Source organism: Myxine glutinosa, chromosome 6, assembly GCF_964187855.1.
Source record: "Myxine glutinosa chromosome 6, kmMyxGlut1.1, whole genome shotgun sequence".
NCBI lineage: Eukaryota > Metazoa > Chordata > Myxini > Myxiniformes > Myxinidae > Myxine > Myxine glutinosa.
Genome location: NC_136266.1, coordinates 37,366,829 through 37,393,464, shown reverse-complemented (window position 1 = coordinate 37,393,464; position 26,636 = coordinate 37,366,829). Strand labels below are relative to the sequence as shown.

Here is a 26,636-nt window from a genome sequence, read left to right as displayed (position 1 = left end):
AAGAATTCTGCATGGAGGAGTGGGCAAAAATTTCTCCCAGTCGATGTCAGAGACTGGTAGACAGTTATAAGAAACGCCTACTTGAGGTGGTTTCTGCCAAAGGGGGCAACAACAACAACAACATGCATTTTAAGGCCATTTTCCCTGCAAGAGCGGGGGTTCGCCTTGCGGTCCCCATGACAATCTTCTCCATTTTGCCCTATTTTCTGCATCTCTCCTTGTTAACCCCCTTGCCCGCATTTCTTCTTCCACCATCTTTAGCCAAGTCTTTCTCGGTCTTCCCCGTCCTCTACTTCCTTCTACATTAATTTCCATCACTCTTCTCAACCAGTCACTTTCATCCTTCCTCAACACATGACCAAACCATCTCAACCTGTTCCTCTTCACAGCATCAATCACAGGCAATATTCCCATCATCTTTCGCAATTCATCATTTGTCTTCCTCTCTCTCAACGATACTCCGCACATCCATTGAACCATTCGCATTTCCACCCTTTCCAGCCTTCGTTGCTGCTCTACGTTCATTACCCATGTCTCGCTCCCATAATTCATAACACTTCTCACACATGTAGCATACACCTTTCCCTTCAGCTTCAGCGACACTCTCCTCCTCATCAGCACGCCACTCAGTTCCCGAAACTTCTTCCATGCACATCTCACTCGAGCAACCGTTGCCGAGTCTGATCCACCTTGTCCATTCAGCATGTCTCCGAGGTAGCAAAATGTTTTCACACCTTCCAGCTTCACGCCGTCTCCAAGATCCAACTCAACATTTCCTCCATCTGCAGCTCCCTCTGTGCACACCTTACATTTGAATGTAGCTGCCACACTGGTAAATGACCCTCTCAGACCACTACATTTTTGATGAACCCACTCAGCGCACATTGTACATTGAATGGAGTTCACTCCGACACCCTTCCTGCACACAGCACACGGCCACTTCCCAGTTCTTTCCACCTCACCACATGCTTTACCACTTGCCATCACCTTTGTCTTTCCGATATTCACCTTCAGACCTTTTGTCTCCATACATTCCTTCCACTTGTTCATCTTTTCCTTCAGTCCATCTATACTTTCCGCAATCAACACCAGATCATCTGCATACAACAACTCCCACGGTAAACCCTCCTTTACGTTCTGAGCCAGCACCTCCATCACAGCTACAAATAGTAGTGGACTTAGTACCAACCCCTGATGCACTCCCACCTTCACCTCAAACTCACCACTGTTCCCATCCTTCGTCCTTACAGCTGTGCGCGCTCCTTTGTACATTACCATCACGACTCTGATCAACCATTCCTCCACTCCTAACTTCCTCAATGCCCATGTCAATACTTTGCGTGGAACCCTATTGAATGCTTTCTCCAGATCAACAAACCCAAAAAACAACTTCTTCCTCTTCTCCATGTACTTCTCCTGCAACTGCCTCACAATGAAAAGCGCATCTGTCGTTCCTCTTCCTGGCATAAATCCAAACTGAATTTCGTCGATCTTCACTTTCTTCCTCATCCTCCTCTCCAACACCCTTTCCAATACCTTCATTCCATGCTCCAATAACTTTATCGCTCGGTACGAGCCACACTCCAGAGGGTCACCTTTCCCCTTGTATAGAGGGATGAGGGTACTCAGTTCCCAATCCACTGGAATGTGGCCTTCTTTCACCACCAGATTACAGATCTCTGTCATTCTTTTCACACCCCAACTTCCTGCTGCCTTGAACATGTCTCCCACAACTCCCGTCGGCCCTCCCGCTTTTCCACTCTTCATTGCTTTTATCGCTTCCTCAACTTCCTTCTCAGTTATCTTCTCTGCCGGTCCTAAAACTGGGTTACTCTCTATGTTGCCATCCCATTCATTCTCTGTCTTCAACAGCATGTCCATATATCTTTTCCATCTTCCTTTAATTCCATCTGAGTCGACAACGATTTGTCCCACTTCATCCTTCAAGCAACTCACCCCCATCACATCACACCTCTCTTTCGCTATGTGCTTTGCAATCCTGAATACTGCTTTCTGACCCTCTTCCGAATCCAAGCGTTCTCCGAACATTTTCCTACATGCCTCCTGCGCCTTTGCTACCTCTTTCTTTGCAGCCTTCCTGGCTGCCTTATAACTTTCATGCTCTGCTGTTTCTGCTCCCGTACCCTTTGCCTTCTGCCACTCCTTGAACTTCTTCCTCTTCTCGTCAATCCTCTTTCCAACTTCATCATCGCACCACCATGTTTCCGAGTGTCTCGGTGGTCCTTTTGTCCATCCACATACCTCACCAACGGCTCCCAACAGACTAGCTTTCATTCATTGACATCCAACCACTTTCAAGCTCAACCACATCATCCTCTACCCTACTCAGCCTCTCTTTTAATGCCTCCCTTACTGTCACCTCTTTCAACCTCCACACCTTCATTCTCGGTTGGTACTTCACCCGCCACGCTCTCCTCGCACCTTTCACCCTTATGTCGCAGACAACCAAGTGGTGCTGTGAAACAGCCTCCTCCCCCGGGATCACCTTTGTGTCCCGGAGGTGCCCCCTATCTCGCCTACGCACCATCAGGTAGTCAACGGTTGTCGTCGACCCACCTGACGTGTATGTAACAAGCTTATTATCCTCTTTCTGGAACTGAGTATTACAAATCAACAAATCAGCTCCATCAGCAAACTCCAAAATCCTTTCACCTTCTCCATTTCTCACACCATATCCGTAACCCCCATGAACTCCCTCAAAACCATCCATACTCCTTCCCACATGTCCATTCAGGTCTCCTCCCACCACAACAACTTCCTCATCTTTCACGTTTTCCATTAGCTTCTCTATCCCACACCAGAACTTGTCCTCTTCATTGCTTCGACCAACCTGCGGAGCATATCCCGAGATGACTTTCAACAAGAGCTTTCCAATCATCATTTTCACCATCATCAACCTATCACTCACTCTAGTCACACTCACCACACTGTCTACAAACTCCTCAGAAAACAGGACACCAACACCATTCACGCCCTCCGGGCACCCTTGCCACACAAACTTGTATTTCTGTCCCTGCCTACCCTTCACCATTCTCACACCATTTCCCTTCCATCTCGTCTCTTGCACACAACATATGTCCACTCTTCTTCTGACCAATACTTCCACCACTTCTCCTGATCTCCCTGTCATTGTCCCTACATTCCATGTCCCAAACCTCAGAAACCAATCTCCACTTCGGGCTGCACCCTGCCCATATGTAGTTGAAATTGTCACGGTTCTCTTTTTGAGGCAATGTTTTTTATGGCCGGATGCCCTTCCTGACGCCAACCCTCTTAGTCGTCTCTTACGACACGCAGGTATACGGTGTACCTATTCTGACCAGGGTACACACTGGGAAACGTTTAAAACATGGAAATGTGGGGGGGGGGGGGGGGCGTCGTCAGCATCACGGCTGCGGTTTAAACATATTCCAACAATATCCAAACAGAACCATGAAAACCATGAAAACCAATCTGGGAAAAGTCTCCAAGCGAGAACGTGGATTTGAGAAAGAAGGAGCAGAGGCGGAAGAAAAACGAGATACAGGGGGCGGGGCACAAGTCGAGACGAGGAGGAGAGCGAGCAAGCAACGTGTCCGGGAGGAGAGAAAGAATCAATATAGAATTCTTTGTCTCGGGAGGTGAGGTGAGGGGGAGAAAATAAAATAAAAGAAACAAGCAATACAGCGAAGGAAAGAACCCAAATCGACAAAACACCGACGGGGGGAGGGAAGCCCCAAGTTACCAGGTCGCGCACGAGGTACGACCCAGAAAACGATTAACTACACACAAGTTTGTACGAATTACAAACCAATACCAACCAGAAACACACAATAACACGTACACAGCAAAATAACCAGTGGAAATTTGACAAAGACAAGAATGGGAAAACACTTAAACTTCGATGCCGTGGAGAGCTCGAAGTACGCTTCACTCGCCCGAGGAACCGGCAGCCGGCTGCCAAAGGGGGCAATACCACCTATTAGAGCCAAGGGTGTACTTACTTTTTCCACATGCAAACTTTGTATTTATGTTTATTTAAATTATACAATGGACTACAAAATGTAAATGTTTCATGATATTTGTTATATTATGTAACCTTTATCTGTCAATATTGTTGAAATGAAGATCAAATAGCTGTATGTTGAAATATGTTGAAAAAGTCAAAACTTTACATGGGGTGTACCTACTTTTTCACATGACTGTATGTATATATTTGTATATATACATATATATATATATATATATATATATATATATATATATTTATATATATATATATATATATACATATATATATATATATATATACATATATATATATATATATACATATATATATATATATATATATACGTATATATATATATATACGTATATATATATATATATATGTATATATATATATATATATATATATATATATATATATATATATATATATATATATATATATATATATATATATATATATATATATATATATACATACATATATATATATATATATATACGTATATATATATACGTATATTTATATATATATACGTATATTTATATATATATATATATATATATATATATATATATATATATATATATATATATATATATATATATATAATATGGATAGCATTGGCATAAATAAATCATACTTTAGAATTTTCAATGCATGATCATGATTACCAAATCGAAATAGTATTCATTACAATACTTTTTGAAGAGGATGGCAGGTGTGAAGTCTCTTAAAGGACAAATAAATCACAAATCCACGGAGTGATATTTACACGAATATGGAAGAGGCAACTTCAAATATGGTTGATATTTGATATTTACACGAATATGGTTGATATTTCAAAATCCCAAGGCAACTTCAAATAATGTAGGTCATGGTAATATGTATTACATTACATGGACAATGTTATTTTCATAAGATGAGATAATGCAATATGACATGAAATGTTAAGTTGTTTTGCTCAACAATGCAACATTTCCCACTGGATTTTGTGATGAGCAAGGCAATGTGCATGGAATTAAAAATGCTCAAGTTTTGGGAATGTGAACAATGTCCCACCTCCAAGACGATATTGGGGTTGGGAAACTCGTGCATCGTCAACAACTGGGCAAGTGCTTGGAAGTCATGTTGTGCCAAGGAGCGACAGGTGTTTAGAACCAACAGGAGTCGCTCTTCCTGATGATTGGAAGAGCAATAGCAAATGGAAACAAAACAACAAAGTGAGAAAACACAAATAAAGTGAACAATTAAATAACAAGAAGTGATAGTTGGAAAAATAACATTTAAAAAAAACCACGATCACATCGTTAAAATGTTGTACGTACTGGAGAGGATGGAAGAGTCCCATTAAGACCTCCAGTATGTCGGCTCGGCAGCTCCTGAGTAAAGCTACGAAAGGAAATAATGCAAAAAGGACGTGAAAACCAGAGAAGTTGCTATTATATAAAATGAATACATGGATATCCTGAAACATTTACTTTGGCACAAACATCTTGAGAAAAAAAACAACTTCATCATCAGCAAACAGGAATGATTAAAATGCATTCAAAGCGATATATATATTTTGAGTATAAAAATAATTCGGAGAGTTTTTTGTGCGAGGTCAAAGCAATACGACAACAAGATTAAGTTTATTTTTTTATTTTTTGTATACATAATCGAGGCTCGTGAAAGAGCTAACATTTATCACACAAACAAATCAAGCAGGACAACCAAACAAAGTATATAAAAAGGGGAGCGGTAGACAATATGGGGAGAGAAGGGGAAGCACATAAACACAACATTTGAGAGCAGGGACATTGGGAATGTGTGGGAGGGAGAGGGCTTGGGGGGAGGCGGCGTGGGAAGGGGGGGGGGGGGGAGAAGTATAAACACAAGGGACACCAAGAACTTCCAGGAAGTTGGACAATTGAATCCACAAACTAATTTACAACTGAAAATAATGAGCCATTATGGATGTACTGTGTTCAATCTCAACGACATCAAAAATGACACACCAATGTCACTCGTAGAGAGAAAACCTCCACCAGGCCAAACAGTTTACATTTTGTATCCCACTGATAGGCCGGATCTGGATCTGGACCTCAGCCAATCCCGATTTTTTGACGTGCTCTTGTCACCTGACCAACTCATCCCCCTAGTTTTTGTCATAACCCATTCAAAACTTTTTGAAATATCATGTTATATATGGTTTTTGGCCCCATCTCTCAATGATGAAGAATCGCTTAAGAAATAAAAAAAATTCTCGTATATGGATATTGGATCCGGATTTTCAACAAACTCGAATCAATTCATCCTTGTCACACACCCAATCTGTTCACCAAGTTTTGCCCGAATCCGTCCATAACGTTTTGAGATATCCTGCTCATCGACAAACAGACAAACTGATAGACAGGGGAGAAAACAACCTCTGCCGTGAAGGTGATTAATCTTGATGAAGATGGTTCTGACAATGTTATCGAAGATGTAGCACCAAATATGAAAATTTCACTCCTCAGCTATTGCATTGCATCCGTTTGTGGTTGTAGCCTCGGCGTTGCTCGGCTGTGAAGCTGAATTGCCTCGGCGTTGTTTGATTTTTGGAGGGGGGGGGAACCATAGAAACACGGGTGGGTACCCACAGCGCGATCTTGCGAGACGCACCCTCATTTATCGAGAGGGAGTTCATTCTGTCTATGTCAGGAAGAGGAGCATTTAGAATGTTATTTGGGGGGTAGCATTGGATTGAGAAGGTAGTTAGGTGATTGTGGATGTAGATATTGGAAAGAATGCGGATGGATGTTTCCAAGATCAAAATCTCTAAGATCTTCGATAGAGTGCAAAGGAAGGAAATCAGTCTGTATAAAATCTGGGTTTTTAGGAGTTTTGTTAGATTCCAATATGTGATTTATGATGGTGTTTTTTATGGTTTGGTCCCAATCGTAGATGTAAATTTGTGTAAGAGTATAGTTTGGCTATATAGGACACAAAACTGTTTTACGATGCAAAATGGATATTATGTGGCTTTTGGATTTTTGGAGTTATTTAAATTAGTTTCAACCTGTATGGAGTTGCAGTGAGCGGGGGAATCGATAGTGGGTACAGATAGCGATGGGTTTTGGGACACAAGATTTTGACAAAAAACACATAGTTGAGGCATTCAGCCTTTTCATGGGCAGTGTCACCGATGTAGCTATTTTAGGTAAGAGAGGGTATGGAAGGGGAACAAAACACCAGAAACAGATATGACCAGACACCACTAGGATTTGGAAGAGGGAGACAGGTTTGAGAGTTCAGTCTTGAGAGTAGAGAGATATTTTTTTCAGAGCAACAGCCTCACCACAAGCTTCAGTGTACCATGGATGAGAGGAAGGGTATGACAACTGAAGATGAGATGGGATAAATCTGTGCATGAGAGAGAGCTTTGGAATAATTATCAGGAGAGTTGATGTCAGAGGCAGTAGAGATGGGGAGACCAGTCCAGATGTTTGATGGCTGCTTGAAGACCGTGCCAGTCGACCTGAGTGAAATGCCAGACTCGTCGGTGCTGAGGAGGCTCTCTGAGAATGGCGAGAGAGATGTCCACTTTAACAAGGAAAATCATCAGAAGAACCGATTGGAGCAGAAGAAGAACAGCAGATATTTGTAGGGAAGTTCTATACATTTGTGTGTGTGTGCACGCACGCACACACACACACACACACACACACACACACACACACACACACACACACACACACACACACACACACACACACACACACACACACACCACACACCACGGACATTCGCGGTCTCCAGCATACACAGGCTCCACGTCTTTGGCTTGATAAAGTGCGACCTGCTTCTACATTTACAGCCCTGTGTCCAGCATACTCGTGCAAAATTTTTTCCCAAACCACCCATGGACTTACTTGGTTGCTTATCCCTTTTCACCCAAGGGCAGGGATCTCAGGTTAATATTGTTAGTATTTTCTGTTGAAGGAAAAATCCTGAATCGCAGAGACGATTGCAAGCTCTCCGCATGGGGAGGAGAGGGAGGATGCAGGTGTGGGGGGCAAGAAGGAGGGGGTGGTAGAACATTATAGATGGAATATGGCATGGGGAGTGGGTGGGTGGATTGGGTTTCTTACATAATTATTTTATCACTTATTTTTTGATCAGCAACCACCAATTATTATTTAATTATACATGTATTTTTTAGTTTTAAGTCTCATGATTCCTTTAGTCTACACACAATTAACATGCAACTCTCTCCCTGTAATATGGTGTACATTTTCCGCCGATCAGTAAGGATGGTTAATGGGACGCAAGTAAAAAGGAACTTTTATTTTGAATCGAAGATAAAATGAAATTCTAACACAAGGCTGTGATACCAGTGCATTTAAAATTATGCAATTTAAACTCCACATCTATCTTCGTCGGAAGATAATTACAGAATACCGTATCTTCCTTCAAGCTTAAACTCCGAACAGTTAAAATGGCAACTATTTCCGGGATCAAAACCTGCTTTGGCGAATATTCAAGATTGAAGCACAAACGGTTTGTTTTCTATAAAGTACCATGATGCTCGCAGCAAAAAATTGAGCTGACCTTTTCGAATTTTGTTTGTAAGCATTTAATGAAAACCGGAATCACATGCATTCGTGTTTGTAAAATTTTAACATTTTCTCGAATGAAAAAAAACATTTCCCACCAGCTGTGCATATAACAGTTCTAAAAGCATCTTCCATGCGTCAGGCATAACACTGCTGTTCGTCCGCGAAATCCATCCCCCACCACGCCATTTGCAGTTTTTCACGGGCGTTTCGAGGTTTGCTTTCCTGTGTTCTGCATATTCGTGGATTTTCAATGGACTTTTAATTTTCCCTTATGAATCACGAACTGCCGGGAATCTATCCCCCATTTTTCCATTGAAACAATGCCCCCACATTCACGGCTTCTTCCAGGAACATTTCTCCTGTGAATGTCGGGGTCTGACTGGGTATATATACAGTATATATACATATATATATATTGTAACGGCTTTGGGAAACCGTGCACTTTGTGCAATTTATTGTAAATATACCCCCTTGTAAATAATTAAATGATTCTTTGTAAATACCTCCATTCATGTAAAGATCAAAGGTCGTCCTTTAGTTAGTCCACAGCACCATGTAGCAAATCATAGGACCTTCTCAATAGTTATGTCATTATTTTGTGTTTCAGTTAAGGCTGTGTCTCCACTAGTTGATCTTGCGTTGCATCAAATCAAATAAGGTAGATCCTCCATTACCAACTGCATTGCCTCCATTACCAACTGCATTCGCCTACATTACCAACTGCATTGCCTCCATTACCAACTGCATTCGCCTACATTACCAACTGCATTTGCCTACAACTCCAACTGCATTCGCCGCCATTCACCATGTGCTCCAGCTCGGAGAAGAAGGGCATGGCCCGCCCATCGTCATCAAGAGGAGGAGTCAGCCAGCCCCGATCGACCAACCAAGAATGAGTGGGTTTGGCTTGAGAAGGCGGAGAGAGAACGATCAAGCAGTTTCGCGAACATTCCAGGGTGTGGCGCTATATAACCCGTTGCGCGGAGCCCCCACCAGAGTTCTGTGGAGAGGTGAGCTGAGTTCTGTGGAGAAGTGAGAGAGTTCTGAGGAGTGCTTCTGTGGAAAGAGGTGGGCAGGCAAAGCAGTGGAGAGAGAACGCATGAGGCTGAGGACGTATGAGGCCTGAGGGAAACGCCGCTTGGAACACCCCCTGCGCGCAAAGCTCTGACGCGAACCAGATTGCGGAGGAGTCGGCGGACGTTCGCCTCCAGCCTGCCATCCTGAACGGACTCTTCTCTCCCTTCCAGCCATCCATCCCTGCCATACTATCCATTCGTGTACATGAGTTTGTCTTGTTTGTTCTGTCCTGGGGTATAAGTTAGGCCTGTGTAAGTATAAGCTGCCCTGTGTCTCCTATCTTTCACTGTAAATTACCTTCATTTCCTTCTTTTCTTTGGTTGTGTAAATAGTTATTAATAAATACCTGTTCCTCCATTCTTTGATTTCTTCTTTCTCATCCGATCGCTTCCGTCCCTTCTTCCAATTGATATACGTGGCACGATTCGGCCAACGCGCAGGATCGGGTTTAGTTCCCTGTTAATGGCTTGAACTTCGGACTGCTAACCCGCTCGGCAAATACCATCTTGTCCGTGGTTTCGAGCGGAGTTACCCACCTGCCTTGTGGAGGGATTGGCGGAGGTGTACGGGAATCCCTTGACCAATCACCTCAGCCAATCCCACCCCACGGGGGAGCGGGGTAGCTTCAGGATCGGAGATGGCCAGTGCAAAATCGAAGGGGGATTAACCCCCCCTTGCTAAGGGGAGCGCCGTCCCCGTTTCCATAACTATGTATATATATATATATATATATATATATATATATATATATATATATATATATATATATATATATATATATATATATATATATATCTTGTCACTCAACCGCGATTAACACCACAGTTGCGGAGGCCAATTACGAGGCTTTTAACTCCCGAGGCGCAAACTCAATAGCGGATTCCAATCAGGCACAAACGCGCGGAATGGCGGACACAGCAAAGCTCCGCAGCCTTACCTATTAAAATGAAACAGGAAACTGCGTTCAGGTATATACAGAAAATAATACAAGGATTTATTCATGAAAAGTAAAGACAGTGAAAAAGCACGCGCCGGTAATAACTCTAATAAGAAGCCGAAATTGGGATCCCACACACAACAGATATCAAACACGATACGAGGGAGATGAATACGAAAATAACACGTCTCGTCATGTAAAGTGTAAATGCAGAGCTCGGCTTATCTGGCTCTAGTCGTCTTCAGTGTAACACGGCCCCGCGGCCCTCTTCGTCCGCCTCCGAGCGCCACCAGGCCTCGTCGGTTCAACGGCACACCACCAGCTCCCTTGCTCCAAAGGTCCAACGCAGGGCTGCATAAAGCAAGCGAACTCCACTCGACCAGGGACAGGAAGGACTCTCCAAACTAGGGATCGCACAGGGACCTTCTCAAGCCGTGAAATCCTTCGAACTCCACTCACACCGGGAGTGCTGGCAGCCAACTGCCGAAAATGGCGTCCGACCGTCGATAATATCTCTGGCCGATGACGTCACATTGGCGCACTCCTCAGCCAATAAAAGCCTCCCAACTCGCCGGCTCGCCCAGGTCACGCCCTCGGCGGCATCACTCCACTCTCCCGTCCCCGACCCCGCAGTCCTTGTGTTATAACACGTGCTAGGCGAGGTTTGTAGGCCTTGGAGGTGTAAACGGTGGCGGCCACCACCAAAAGTGGGATCATGATAATGTTTTGACTTGTTTCTTGATAGTAATGATTATCATGATAATGTTTTGACTGGTTTCTTGATAGTAATGATTATCCTGATAATGTTTTGACTTGTTTCTTGATATTAATGATCATCCTGATAATTTAAATTTAAAGGCCAATTGTGGCGGTGTTTTTGGCCTGGTTTCCTGTCCGTTTGTTCCGGTCATTGTCAGGGAAAGGAATTATTTAATGTTGCGCTAGGGACCTAACTAATGTTTATGTGGTTTGCAGTGCCATAATGGACAAAGGTTTGACTACTAGGTGAGACTCACAGGGGCGTTATCTTTAATCCCTCACTACTTATCACACGAATCTCCTGGTAGATCCACAATTATACACTTTATCCCGACAGACGCCTAAACATCAAGAACTTATTACATGTAGAGTCCCTGTCACGACAGTCGAATACCTACCTATACAGATATACCTAGCTCTAGATGTTGCTCTACCAAATTCATAACAATATACAGTGGAACCTTGACTTACGAGTTTAATTCGTTCTGTGACCGAGCTCGTAACTCAAATTGCTCGTTTCTCAAATCAAATTTCCCCATTAAAATGCATTGAAATGCTATTAATCCGTTCCAGCCCGCCAAAAACCACACCAATTTTTTTTTAAATATACAGTATATATAAAAATATCTCGCGCTTTATATTTCACCTGTATGCAGCATACAAGTTGGCAGGATGGCCTGGACTGGAGGTACGCACACTTGACTCTAAAGTCTAAACTGTCCAGCCTGGGTTTGAATCCCGACCCAGCTATAACCTGTCATGGGTGAATCACAGGCAGGGTGATTCATCAATGTGTGTACCGCTAAACTGGGCGCCCCGTTTGCGTCCCATTAGTTGTTGGATGTTAAGGATCTCACCGTGTTTTCCACAAAGAGAAGGCGAGCTATCGCCGGCACTCTGAACAAGTTGTGGCCTGGCATGGCATGAACATGAAAACATGAACATGAACATGAAATGTTCGACATGAACATGAAATTTTCCAAAATAACAAAAATGCGAAAACAAAAATGCAGCGCTATACGACAGAGATACTGTACGTGCACGGCAAGATAACCACGTGACCGGAACCCACCTGGCGGCGTAAACTCAAAATAACCAACATGCGAAAACAAAAATGCAGCGCTATACGACAGAGATACTGTACGTGCACGGCAAGATAACCACGTGACCGGAACCCACCTGGCGGCGTAAACTCAAAATAACCAACATGCGAAAACAAAAATGCAGCGCTATACGACAGAGATACTGTACTTGCACGGCAAGATAACCACGTGACCGGGTGGCGAAAGCTCGTAACTCAGATCTCGGCTCGCATCTCAAAGCAATAAACCGCCCGAGCGACGGCTCGTATCTCGAAAAACTCGTAAGTTGGGGCACTCGTAAGTCAAGGTTCCACTGTATATATATATATATATATATATATATATATATATATATATATATATATATATATATATATATATATATATATATATGTCGGTTAGCAGCAGGGGCATGGGGTGCACACCACGTGACACAGGGCACCTGAGAAATATATATATAATTGTCTTTCTTTTGCTTGCTTCAAAAAAGCTAGATTGAACTGCAAAACATGTTGTTGCTTTCACGGCTCGGTCAGATCCAGCCTGGGAGACGTTTTTTCAGCATCTTCCAAAGGGAGAAAAGTTATGGGAATAGTTGCCAGTTAACCTCGAACAGTATGATGTAATATGTATCTTTTGATTTTGTATGTGCCTGGCTCTTGCTGCCAAGTTAAATACCATTGAACTTTATTATGGGAACGCATCGCTGGGCCTTGAAAGCCCAGGTTGTTGGGAATTAGAGCTTGAGAAATATGTTATTTTCACACATCTGTGTCTTCAAACTCGGCCCTCCTGTCTGAGGTCATTACTTCAGCGGAGGCTTTTTTAGGCTTTGTTCGATTATATAAGGATCTTGTGTCAGAATGATTTCAGGGCGGCTTGGACTTGCAGGTCTTGTGTGACAGGGCCCTGCGATTTCAAGGCGTGCTCCGCAATATTGTGTTTGCTCGATTTTTCATTAAACCTCACTTGCTGCTTCGAAGGTGCCTCTTCTTGAGTTCCAAAGGGGGGGACAACCCGTCATCTGCTGTCAGAAGTGGGATCATCCAGGTGCATGTCGAGGGGGGCACGCTCCTCAGGTCGGGGAGAGGCAAAAGGCCAGCGCTGGCAACAATAATGGGCTGAGGTAAGCATATTTGCACAACTAAATTTAAAGCCTCTCTCTTCCTTTTGGATGTGTGGGGCCTCTGGACTGTACTTGAGCATGTATCTCGAACCAAATTGAAGCAGCAACCAGTGGATTAATGAATCGAGCCAGGAGGGCGCCCTAGGTTAGGAGGGATAGCCCTCGAGGGATAGCCCTCAGGTCCCCGGCGTGGGAGTAGGTAACTAGCCCCGGCGTGGGAAGAAGACTAGACCCAGGCGTGGGTGGATAAGGATAAGGATAAGGATAAAAATAAGGATAAGAATAAGGATAAAAATAAGGATAAGAATAGGTCATAGGTATAAAGACTAGACCCCCGGCGTGGGCTTGGATAAGTAAGTTAAGCTACGCACTGGATGTGTGTATCTGATAAATCCCCACCCCTCTTAAGGCCTTCTTTGTCCTGTTCCAGGATCTAAGGCATGCACATCCAGTACGTTTTTACCCAAAGGAGGGAGTTCTGACAATATGCTACAGGCAGCACAGGAATTAGCTCTTTCCAGACAAGAGATGAGGTTAGATCTGGAGAAATAACAGAGAGGATTATAATGTACGAGGTGTGTGGAATCCAGCTGTGAACACGCGAGCCAAGGCGTGCAGGCAGGTTGCCATGGTGATGTGGTAACAGCCCTCGCGGGACGGAATCGAGACAGGAATGCAACCATGCTGTGCACGGCATGAACGCATTCGCGTGCCCGAGGCAGGCGAGGGAGGATTATAACAAGCCAGAGACAATGATTAAAACAGTGAGACATGGGAGATAAATGATGCAGCCAGGCGTTGTGGTTGCACCTTTGTGAACAACGTGAGTGATAACATTGTGTGGTAAGCACATGTATGTTGTGTGCTGAGTGGAAGTGGTGCTGCATTGTAGAGCATGCTTCCAAGGAGGGCTGTGGGATGCCAGAGTTGGAAACGTTTTCGTTTTGTATTTCGAGGGAGATATCGGTGATTTTTATATTTGGAAATAGGAACCTTATGTGATTTTTGGAGAAGGATAAATTAAATTGGAAGAAGAAGAGCACAGGTACCAGGTAGGAGAAAGGCAGGAGAAGTGCTGAGACTTCAAGAGCAGAAGTGCTGAAGCAGATAAAGCACAGGAAAAAAGAAATCCAGGTAGAAACCAACAGGACAGGTGAGCCTGAAGGGGATGGATAGGCTCACAGCAAGGGGCCAGGTAAGGTATTCACAGGTAGGAGGGATTGGGAATAATAAAAAAATGGCATGATGATCTCATATCGGCATTTAAATCGAATTTTTCTGTCATTGATGTGTGTATCTGTGTTTATTGTGTGTATTTGGCCGACGCATTGACGTGTGAATGATTGACAAGGGGTTCCCTACATCGCCTGCAGGAATTAGGCAAGTCGAGGAGTACCGGCCACTTGTGTATTGTATATGTGTATTGGATGAGTATGCATTATTGGGTCAGAGGTCAAGGGTGAGATATCCTGTTGTTGCGACCTGACCACATTGGGTATGATGAAATGATATAGTAGAAATTGATTGAGTAAATTTGGGGGCTAAGAAAAGAAATTGATTGAGTAAATTTGGGGGCTAGGAAATAAAAGATGTCAGTTTGGATTTTTTATTGGGATTCCATGTGGGATTCAGTCCAGATTTAGCATGGGAGTAAAAGTCAAAGATGATAGGCTGAGTCAACCGACTGGGTGTTAATTCAACGGCATGACAGGGACTTGAACGGGCTGACTTGGGATTGCGGAATGCGTTGAATAAAGGCAAGAATGACATGTGATGCTGGCATGTGCCATTTATGGGTGCTGAGTGTACATGACTGGTGAGCGGGCGGCATGTGTGCTGAGTCCAATCGGAAGGATGGATGGTTATGGTTTCACCCGGTCTGTTTATCTGTCTGTCTGTCCGGACACGGAGCTCGTGGGGAGAGCCAGGATGGGTTGGGGTGACCAAGATGAATGTGGACAATATATTAATTGTTTGCCATTGTGAAAATTTTGCCCTCGATTTGGGACGAAGACATATGGCATTTGCTGTCCGGCTCAGGTTGGCTGGTTTCCTCAGCTCTGGAGGATCAGAGCGGGTGGATATTTCAAGCTGATACTCATATGTGATGCGGGGTATGTGTGTGGTGATGGTGTCTGGGGCCTCGGGGTTTGCCCCTGCCTATTTGCCAGTCTGTCTGTCTGTTACATTTGTGTCAATAGCCAAATTCTACCTGGGGTAAGTCCAGGTGGAGAGGGGAGTCGTCTCTGGTGCCTTGCTCCACGGGGCAGTACTATTGTTGTCAAGTCTCATGTAATCTCGGTTAACGTATATCTACGGACAAGAGCTGCACTTTATTTTAGTAAGTGACTGAAAAAAAAGGTTTGTTTTAAAAGTGCCAGTGGATTTGTTTAGAGTTATGGAGGTCACAGCTTGCTGGAACCTCTTTGTTTATGTTTGGCTGGCTTACACTGGCTAGGGTATGGGAAAAAGGGGGACTGAAAATGCTTTGATTTTTGCAGCCTGGCGGACAAGAGCTGTGTTTGGGCTGAAGGTTAGAATCCAGCATTTTGCAGCCCTGAGCAGAGTGGATTGCCCATTGGGCATGTTTAGAATTGAACAGAGTGGTGAAGTTCTGTGGAAATATGAATCCAATGTCTGATGTATACTGTGTCGGTGTGCTCTGAGTTCGAAGGAAGATGATGCGATTATTTCAGATTTATCATAGTTAAATTTGAGGAAGTTGATTTGAAGCCAGGATTTTATTTCAGTGATGCAGTCTGTCAGGATAGAGTGGGAGCAGTGGAGGATTTGCAGTTATTGATGGAGATGAATTTGTGTCTGTAAGAGGTAAGATTTGAACCAAGAAAGGGCAGTGCCGGTAATGTTAAAGGTGCGATTCCAAGGAGGGCTAATTGAGAGCTTTGAAGTGATTTACATCGGAATGCATCTCTTGGAGGACTCCCGCTGTTCAAGGGAGGAAAGGTGTGAGTGACGTCATCTTCGCTGGAAAAATGGTTGGGAATGGGATGGCAGGATTGACCAGAGTGAGACACAGTGGGTGAGAAAATTGACCAACATGAGAATTAGACCTATTTCAATAAATAGATCAGGTTATTTTCTTTTTATTATTTGTTTATTGGGATATTGGGAATATTCATAATATTGGGCAGCTATTGGGCCAGAGGCTAAAACAGGTGCCTACAACAGGTGCATGTGATGCTAAGAGGTATTAGAGGACATTGGATTGACTTTAAGGTGAAATGAAAATTGAAAAGGTGGATTAGGAAAATGGGTTTGTTAAAATAATCGTGGCATCTGTGGAATGCAACAATTTTGTGCCAGAATAGTGTATGGGGAACCGTCATTTGGGAAGGAAGTAGTTAAATGGCAGTGGGTTTAGACAGGTATTGAAAGGGTCCGTGCAATGTCATTTTGGGGGGTAACCATGCTCCAGGTAGAGGGGCAGCCAGGATACAAATGGGGGTCGCCCAATTTAAGGATGTGGATGCGCACACCCCTGGAACAAGGCGTGTTCCTGAAGCTAGGTGTAAAGGTATTGATAAGATAATGGAGAGGTTATCAAAGGAAGAATACCAGTTGAGGTATTTTGATATTTAACTACGAGCTGCTAAAATGTTTACAAATATGTGTGTTTACAAAAAAGGATGGTTGCAATATAGGAAGACAACAAAGCAGGATGGAGAAAATGTGGTGAGTTTCTCCATTGACTGATCATAATTGGGGGGGAAATGGTTGGTAAATCATATATTATTAGATGCAGGGAAGACGATTAAGGGGAGGTATTTTCGGAAATTGGTGAAAGTAAATATAGCATTTGAATTTCCAGACACGAATGATTTTTATTGGAAAACTATTTGTTTGCAGTCTTGGTTCGTACATAAGCTGGCAAAGAGATTATGACAGTCTGAGGGAGTTTGTATCCTTTGGATGGGACCTGGAGCCTTGTAGGGTTGGGGCTTGTGGCTCGCCATTGTCTGTCTGCCAGTTATGGTGGGCAGAGGGAAGAGGGAGTGATACTGCTCTTGCCTCTTGCTTGTTAGAAGGTAATTGTGGTTATTGGTGATTTCACCCCTGTCTGTCTGTCCGATTTGTGTTCATGAAGTCCATGGAGCGAGCTCATGGGCCAAAATTGAGCTCTCGAGAGCTGATTAACATTAGGATGCATCTCTCAAGGGACCCCTGGGTGGTCTCGAGAGCTGAGGTGTGAAATATGGTGATTTTGTCTTGTGGACAATTTGTGAGTGGCTAGACAGACGCGCCTGGAAGAGGACATTGTATTGATGTGGGTTGAGTCTGAAGAAAAGGGTTCGGGAGGAAGTGTTGCAAGAAGGTTGTTGGAAGTGCAAAGATGATAAAGGAAAGTCGGAACAGATGAATTATTTGTCAATGACAAGTGAATCTGCAGGATTTGCTGAGAAAAGGGAGAAGGTTGGAAAAAGTTGATGGTAAAGGCAGGAAATAAAGGAAAGTGGTTAGTTATGGACTGTTGTTTTTGTGATAAGGTGATACAAGGGGTTGGCTTGCCCTGGGGGGACCAATGAATGTAAAGTTGTGAATTTCGTTTAATAACATCGCGTTAGATTGCTACAGGCAGGTTGACCCCAATCGAAGAGGTGATTGGGTGCTGGTGCAGATTGGATCACGGCTCTGCAGACCAGGAGAACAGAACTCCACCAGCCAGGGACCAGGTGCTCGTGGAGCACCTCACCCACAAGGACCAAGGTGGACGAGACCATTCCAGGTTCTCCTGACCACACCAACAGCGGTGTTTTGTGAGGGCAAGTCGTCCTGGGTACACGCCACGCATTGTAAGTTGGCCCTCCCTGCACCCACGGTCACTGAAGTCCCACCAACCACACCCATCGTCACACAGGATGGGGCAGGAGCTGCACCAACCGATATGCCATAGACATATAGGAATAATTACACTTGCACTGCTATGTTTAAAACACCTCGCCAGCACCGCGCCACACCACGCTTTACTAGACAGAAATACCACCCTGATATTGATATGTGAAGTTACGACCATACAATTATTGACTTCCCGGCCACCATGCGTCACACACATAGTGACACCACGGGCCCCAATAGTGGTAAGGAAGAGGACAGAGAGAAAGGAAAAGGCCATGTCAGAACGTCTGGGATAGCAGCCTGGTTCCAGGGATGGACAGCAATCATTGTAAAATGGCTGTTGACAGGCTTGGCCATAATCGTGGGAATCGTACTCACCCTGGTTATAATAAACGCCTTGATCATGGTGTGTGTGAGAAAATGTTTCACAGGATGGACCACACCAACTGCTGCTACCGAGATGGTCCTCTCGCCACATGGAAAGGACCCAAAGGCCTTCGGCGAACCGGCCAATTCTGTCACTTCGTGGCAAGATTCGAACACCCATGACTGGATCGTCGACCTAGACGACTCATGGCAGGAGGATATGGCTTTCTACGACTCCTGGCATGGCACCAATGACCACGCCGATCCTGACTGGAATTCCTTTGATTTTAGTAGTAAAGGTTCTTTTAAGAGCTATTATGCAAACAGCGAGGACGAAAAGACGAATGAATGTCCAGGGGTACCACCATTTGTAAAGAACATTTTTGGATTATCCCCTCTGTATAAATCACCCGACACCACGGATACTGACGCTGATTCAGACAATGAGAAGGAGATTTGTGATGATGGATGTGTCACCTTCTCTCCCACAGAGCAATCACATGTACAAGGCTTGATGGCATTGGACGTCGATTGTCTGCCCTGATTCGCGAGGACCGCACCTGCAAATGGAGGGCCCCTCATCAGGCCGGCGACTGGGTCGCACCTACGCTGCAGCGAGGGTGGATTCAGAACCCGGCCGGGCGGCAGCTATCTTCTAACCAGGGGTCTTCGTCGCGAATTATGGCTAACAATTTATACGTTAAATGTCAGACGGCTACAACCAAGGGCCGGTATCTCTCTCTGAGCATGATTGACGCATTGCGCGCCTGGCATGTGACTGAGGGGGATGCTGACCCATTGGGGTTGATACATTGTCTTTTTCGAGGTGTTGTCTCAAAGACAAAAGGGAGAAATATGTCGGTTAGCAGCAGGGGCATGGGGTGCACACCACGTGACACAGGGCACCTGAGAAATATATATATATATAATTGTCTTTCTTTTGCTTGCTTCAAAAAAGCTATATTGAACTGTAAAACATGTTGTTGCTTTCACGGCTCGGTCAGATCCAGCCTGGGAGACGTTTCTTCAGCATCTTCCAAAGGGAGAAAAGTTATGGGAATAGTTGCCAGTTAACCTCGAACAGTATGATGTAATATGTATCCTTTGATTTTGTATGTGCCTGGCTCTTGCTGCCAAGTTAAATACCATTGAACTTTATTATGGGAACGCATCGCTGGGCCTTGAAAGCCCAGGTTGTTGGGAATTAGAGCTTGAGAAATATGTTATTTTCACACATCTGTGTCTTCAAACTCGGCCCTCCTGTCTGAGGTCATTACTTCAGCGGAGGCTTTTTTAGGCTTTGTTCGATTATATAAGGATCTTGTGTCAGAATGATTTCAGGGTGGCTTGGACTTGCAGGTCTTGTGTGACAGGGCCCTGCGATTTCAAGGCGTGCTCCGCAATATTGTGTTTGCTCGATTTTTCCTTAAACCTCACTTGCTGCTTCAAAGGTGCCTCTTCTTGAGTTCCAAAGGGGGGGACAACCCGTCATATATATACATATATATATATATATATATATATTGTTGCGAATATGGGATTTGGCCTCCATATCCGCTTGTAAATATTCCCCTATTTCCCCAATACTCCCCAACTATCCCCAATCCCCCATTCCCTAGTCCCATTGTCTGTAAACAACACTCTGTAGAACCGACCTTCCCCTTTTCCCCCCATTAAATGTCGTGCCCAGGTCCACCGCATCTCACGTAGACAACTTTCGGACATCTTGCTAGTTATTCTTAGTCTATGTCAGTTAAGGACTCGTTTCCATTAATTCTGACTCTTCGTTGCACCAGAATGTGATTATATGGCACCAGTAGTGAGTTTAGGACCTTCCCATACCTCCTCCCATCTTCTTCCCCAAACAACAACTACAACAACAACTACAACAACTACAACAACGGCGCGCGCGGGGAGTGTGCGTCCTCACTCCGGCTCGGTTAGCCGCCATTACCCATGTGCACCGACGGGGTTACCACGAAGGGGCTGCCTGTCGGCCCCTCGTCAAGGGCGGAGCCGGTAACCCCCGCACCCAATGAGAAGCAACGGGCCGATTCCATCTGGGGCGGAGCTAACGAGCCGAGGGCGTGTCACTCCCCGCCGGATATACGCAGCGACTTACCGGATGTGAGATCAGATGCGCCCCCAGCTTGGAGAAAGAAAGTCACCTTCGAGCGCTGAGTGAGACCTCCCGCATCTCTGGACCGGAGCGGGTCGATTCTGTCCTTGAGCCAAGAGTGCACCTTGAGCCATCGACTACCCGCTTTCCTTGCCATCAATCCCCGTGTGAGTCAGTTTTGTCCCGTTTATCTGTCGTCTGTCGGGGCTAATATAAGAGTGTGTCTAAGTGCCTGCCTTTCTAAGCTGTCCCTCTCATTCCTGTAATCTGACCTTCCGCAATATTATAACCTCCTCCGGAGGTCTTGAGAACTGAACCCTTGGTGTCGTGTCATTTTAATCCCAGCCGTTGTGTCTTTTCCATCATTGATTTAGCATAGCGCGACTTAGTCAACGTTCGAGCATAATCGGGTAAACTGTGCAGACGCGGTCATACCAAACCGCTCGGTAAACTAACATCCACAACCGCGTCTGTAACATTTGGTGTCAGGAGTGTCGGATTTGGACCTGGGACTAAATTTATTAGGCCCAAATTTTGGAACACCAATTGTACCACTAGGGTAACAATTGGTGTTGGGAGGTAGAATTCGATCCGGAGCGCGTTTCCCGCGCTCGAAATTATAACGGCGAAATTTGATTGTGTTTTACAAAAAAAAATAAAAACCCGAATTTTGAAAGTCGCGCTATGGCGGATCAAGACAGCTGGGGTCCGGTAGAGGAGAGTGAGGCAGGGTCGGTCCAGGACCAAATTGAGGGACGCGAGTAGAGCGAAGCAGCGAGGGTAGCAGACGCACAAAATAGCGTCGTTGCGCCCGACATTGCGGGTGCGCAAAATGGCGCCTCGCTGGTCGCGGCGCCCGCGACCGTGGCAGCGCCCCTGGTGGATTTGAACCTTTTTTTTCTACAAATGAAGGCCCTTATGGACAAGAATAGTGAAGAAATGGAAAGCAGAATGATGGGGGTAATGGGGAACCGGATGGATGCTCAGAGTGAGCGATTGGAGGGCCAAATGGGGGTAATGGGAAACCAATTGGGGGTAATGGGAAACCAAATGGGGGTAATGAGGGACGAAGCGAGGGGTACCGGTGAGGGGTTAGACAATAATTTTAAGGGATTAGACAAGAAATTTGGGAAGTTAGACGACAAATTTGAGGGGTTAGACAACGGGATAAAAGAGGTGAAAAATGGGTTAATGGGGGTAGAAAATAGAATGGCTGCCCAGGAGAATCAGATAGAGGGAGTGAAAAATGGGTTAGAGGGGTTAGAAAACAGGATGGAAGGCAAATTGAGGGACATGAGGGACCAAGCGGAAAGGGAAGTTAACCAAATGGGGCAGCAGATAGAGGGGGTCAGAATGGGGGTAGAAACCAAACTGGATGCTCACAGGGAGGAAATGGAGCAGATGAGGGTGGCATCTGGGCAGGAGATGCAAGTGATGGGAGAAGAGATCAGAAGAGGTGTGAGTGAGGAGGTCGGAGGAGTGCGCGAGGAGGTGAGGCACTGTAAGGAGCGCATGGAGAAGGAGGTGAGAAAGGGGACTGTAAAGTTACAAGGGGGCATAGAGGACCTGACGCAGGAAGTAGAACAACTGACAGAGGGACAAAAAGAACTAACGGACCAGGTAAAGAGGAACACTGCGGTATTAGGAGGGTTAAAGGCGACACAGAAAGAACTAAAAGATGACTTGATAGCGACGAAGAGGGAATGTCAGATGGTACGTGAGGGACTGACAACGAGGTTGGACGAGGTGACAGAGGTAATGGAGACGAAGGACCGGCAGGTGAGGACGCACATGGAAACGGTCAAGGTAGCCTTGGAGGACGAGCTTGAGGAGACGTACCGGGGAATAAAAGAGGTGAAGCAGAAATTAGAAGAAGTGGAAGAAGGGGTGAGCGAAATTAAGAAGCGACGGAGAGAGGATAAGAAAGAGATAAAGGAGGAAGTAAAAGAATTGGTCCAAAGTCTGTGTTCGGATCGTGATGATGTGCTCATTAACCGGATGAGGGATTCGCAGGTGATGGAGGAGAAGCGAAGAGGAAGAGGACCCGGTGTAAGTGGTGACCAATATGGTCGTGTGTATGATGCGCCAGGTGATTTAAGAAGCTTGGGGGTCGAGATGGACCCGGGTGTTCGTGAGAGGCCGTTGGTGAAGTGTGCGACAGGTCTGGTGTGCGAAAAAGGAGGTGTGCGAGAAAGTCCGACTCTGGGGTGTGTGAGGAAAAAGTGCGTGCCAAGGAGTGAGGGTGCTGGCGAGAATGAGTCGGTCGTAGCGCGTGTGCGAGGGAGCACATGGAAGCGCGGTGTGGTAAGTGTTACAGAGGGTGTGACAGGAGAGTGTGCGCGAGAAAGGTGTGTGACGGACAGGTGCATGGGGAAAGAGTGCGCTGTCAAAGGCAAGGAAGAATGCACGCCTGTGGTGAGTGTTACAGAGGGTGTAACGAAAGAGTGTGCGCAAGAGTGTGCGCGAGAAAGGTGTGTGACGGACAGGTGCATGGGGAAAGAGTGCGCTGTCGGGAGTAAGGGTGAGTGCGCTGTTAAGAATGGAGGTGAGAGTAGTGAGAGTGACAAGGAGCGTGAGTTGGTTGTGACAGGTGAGAAAGGAAGCACACCTGGAATGGTAGAGCGTGAGTGGGAATGCACGCTGGAATTGGTAGTGAGGCATGTGGTTGGGTGTGCGAATGAGAGCACACCTGTGATTGTCACAGAGGAGGTGACCGAGGAGGGGGCGCGAAGAGGTGTGTTGGTGAGGTGTGCGACCAGCGAATGTGTGCCAAAGTGTTCGGTGGTCAGGTGTGTGACCAAGTCGGTGAGCGGAATGAGGGTACCTGGGTGTGTAAGGAAAGGTATGAGCAAGCAAGGGGTAGCATATGCATGTAAGAATCCAGGTGAAGCATCGACGGTAACCAGGTTAGAGGTTAGGTCGACTTTTAGCCGAAGCGGGCCCTCGGTGCGTGCCGGGCTTCGCGTGCCGCGAGAACCAGCGGGGATCCGAGCCACGGCGGGTTCAAAAGGACCGCCGTACGCGATCCACGCTGGGCCTCGCTTTGAACGGCCGCGTCTGTGCTCCACTAGGCGGAGCGGGCAGCCCGATAGGAAGGATCGTCATGGCGACCACTTTTTGTTGAGATGTGCCGGCAGGTCGAGATCGGGACAGTGGATGGCTCCACGCCAAGGTGGTGCGTGGGATCTCGGCCCGGGTAAACCTCCTTCCCTGCACCGAATGCGGGACGAATCCAGCCGCTGGCACCAAACAACCCGCATTCATGGCTTGGCTTTACGAAGCCGGGCTTTGGACAGGAATTGGCGCACCGAGAGGCATTAGTAAGTAGACTGTGTGATGAGGTTAGTGTTTTGGCCCCAAAATTAGAGAAAAACAAAATTTGATGATTGGCAAGGGATTGGCAGTAGTGATTGGCAGATGATGGGTAGTGATTGGCAAATTTTTGATTTGTTGAAATTTGATGTGCAAAATTGGTAGTGAGCGATGGGCCCGGTGGGTAAGGCTGGCATCCCTGCCACCCTTCCCATATAGGGGGGGGCAAAGGAGCAATAGATTATGGGGTGTATGGCAGTGAAAACTAGCCCGGGTGGGTTAGGATATTGATAGGGATCTAGGGAAGATGACATTAGGTGACGTTAAGATTAGTAAGTGACTGATACCTGTAGTGGGGACGCAGGTAGATTAGTGTGGATGATAATGACGTGGGAGCGCAATAGTTTAAAGGGACGACTGGGAAGCGCAAGTTTCAGAGGGGAGTAGTTAGATGAGATGATGCCGTGTGTGTGAGAATTGAACAGGTGTGATTGCACAGGTGTGCAACTGGACAGGTGTGTGGAACAGTGTGTGAGTAATGAGTGTTGTGGATCAGCGCGAATGCGCTTGGGGAGAGAAGGGTGCAGGTGGCACCAGGTGTGAGAGCACAGGTGTGCAAGTAAAGGTGTGTGGAGAGAGTTGGAGTAAGTGGTACGGAGTGGTGTGCATGGTGCGAAGGTGTGAATGGGGGAAGAGTGGACCCCCCATCACGGATACCCGGGGCGGGTAGTGTAAGTGTTAGGTAGAGGGTACAGGTAAATTGTGGTTGGATATTGGCATCTGTGGTGCGGGTGACAGAATGGTATTGTGGATGGGTGCATTAGTGTTGTGGAAATGGCTGGGCGTGTAGCCTGTTAGTGTGTGTAGTTGGTTGGGCACTCCACCACTGTGAGGATGTCGGCCAGGTGAGGCCGCAGGTGGGCTCTGGGAGCCGGTAGAGTTGTGGATGGGGCCCGAGGATCCGGAGGACGGACCCGGGTAGCCCAGTGCCAGAGAGGGCACCGAGTGGGGAGAGCGCCAGAGGGCCTTCCCCAGGTAGTTAGGTTAGGGTAAGGAGCAGGTAAGCTCGGAGGCAACTGCAGTGGTGGAGGTGTGCAGGTGGGTAGACCCGCTGGGAGAGGTACACGTCGCAGCCCAGAAATTGTGCGAGGGCACCGGGAGATGAATCGGGGGAGTGAGACCCCAAATTGAAAAGCACCACAGGTTGGCCAATGGGAATTGGTTTTTAGAACCCATAGTGTAAGAGGGCCAATGGTTTGGCCGGAGAAAGACCCCGGGTAGTGTAAAGTTGTTAAAGTCATTTAGGAAATAGTTAGGATTGATGCACCTGTCGCACCATACGCAGCCACTTACCTGTGGTGATGATGATGACTCCACACCTGTGTTTTCTTTGTTCTGTGTGCAGGAACTGAGAATTGCTGTGTGGATTGGTGAGACGCATCACGACGTGGATGAGACATTGGGGCGATTCAATCTCTCCCTCCTTAGGAGGGACTGATGATGAATTGGTGATGGCAAATTTTGATGTTGAGTTGGAGATGGCAAATTTTGATGAGAGTTGGAAATAGCAAATTTGATTGGTTAGGAGGGAGAGAAGACGAATTTGGTTTATGGGAGGAACGGGGAAGACAGTAGGGACGTTTGTTGATTAGTAAAATAGATGTTTATGGGTAGTGTTGTGTTTTGTGGATACAGTAAGGGGTAAGGGAGGGGCCATGTAGGTTACCTGGTGGGGAGGGGGGGGGGAGCGTACGGTAGGAACGTACCTGTCTCACCTGGTTCCCATGTGCCCCTAGTGTGCATTACCTTGTGTTGCGTGCACTTTTGCGCCCTTACCACCTTACTCACTTGTCTGCTTCTTTTGTCTCCCACCTCCGAGGATCTGGTTTTGGGGCAGAGAGAGAGGAGAGAGAGGTGCTGGCTCCGCAGTTGTGGGCCTGCACTTTCGCTGCTTGCTGCCTGGATCGATACACCATATGGACCGCAATGTTTGTGGCCGCCCACCATGGACCGCAGTTCTTTTGCGGCCAAGCACCACCCGTGGATGGACCTATGGGTCACCGTGGCACCTATGCCATACAAGGTGAACCACTTTTAGTTGGCCCCCTGACGGCCACAATACAGAAATGGACGCGGTTGGCGCCTTTCTTTATTTTTTAAAGAAGCCAGAACACCAAGTGCACCACACGAAGGCAAGACCAGCGGCAGAACATCGGCCGGCTGCGACACCACACCATGATCATTAAACATTTTATTGGTGCACCGGATGGTGCTGACTGTGTGATGGGGTGGTGCTTTTGGTGCTTTTGGTGCTTGGAAGGGGTGCTCTGCACATTATTAAAGGCCGTAAGGCCACAGAGCACTCGTGGGTTGGTGTATCGATGCTGGCATGCGTGCTCTCTCTATGCA

General features: G+C 46.1%; 1 protein-coding gene across 2 annotated transcripts in view; it reads right to left on the bottom strand.

The window, feature by feature from the left end:
* The window catches only part of EXOC2 (exocyst complex component 2), a 183,336-nt gene that overhangs the window by 46,407 nt on the left and 110,293 nt on the right, over nt 1–26,636 (bottom strand). For both annotated transcript variants that reach the window (XM_078779721.1, XM_078779722.1), the window contains exons 21-22: nt 5,341–5,404; nt 5,075–5,191 (exon numbers count right to left, since the gene is read on the bottom strand). In XM_078779721.1, the coding sequence (XP_078635847.1) occupies nt 5,075–5,191; nt 5,341–5,404 (181 nt within the window). The remainder of the gene's footprint in view (nt 1–5,074; nt 5,192–5,340; nt 5,405–26,636) is intronic.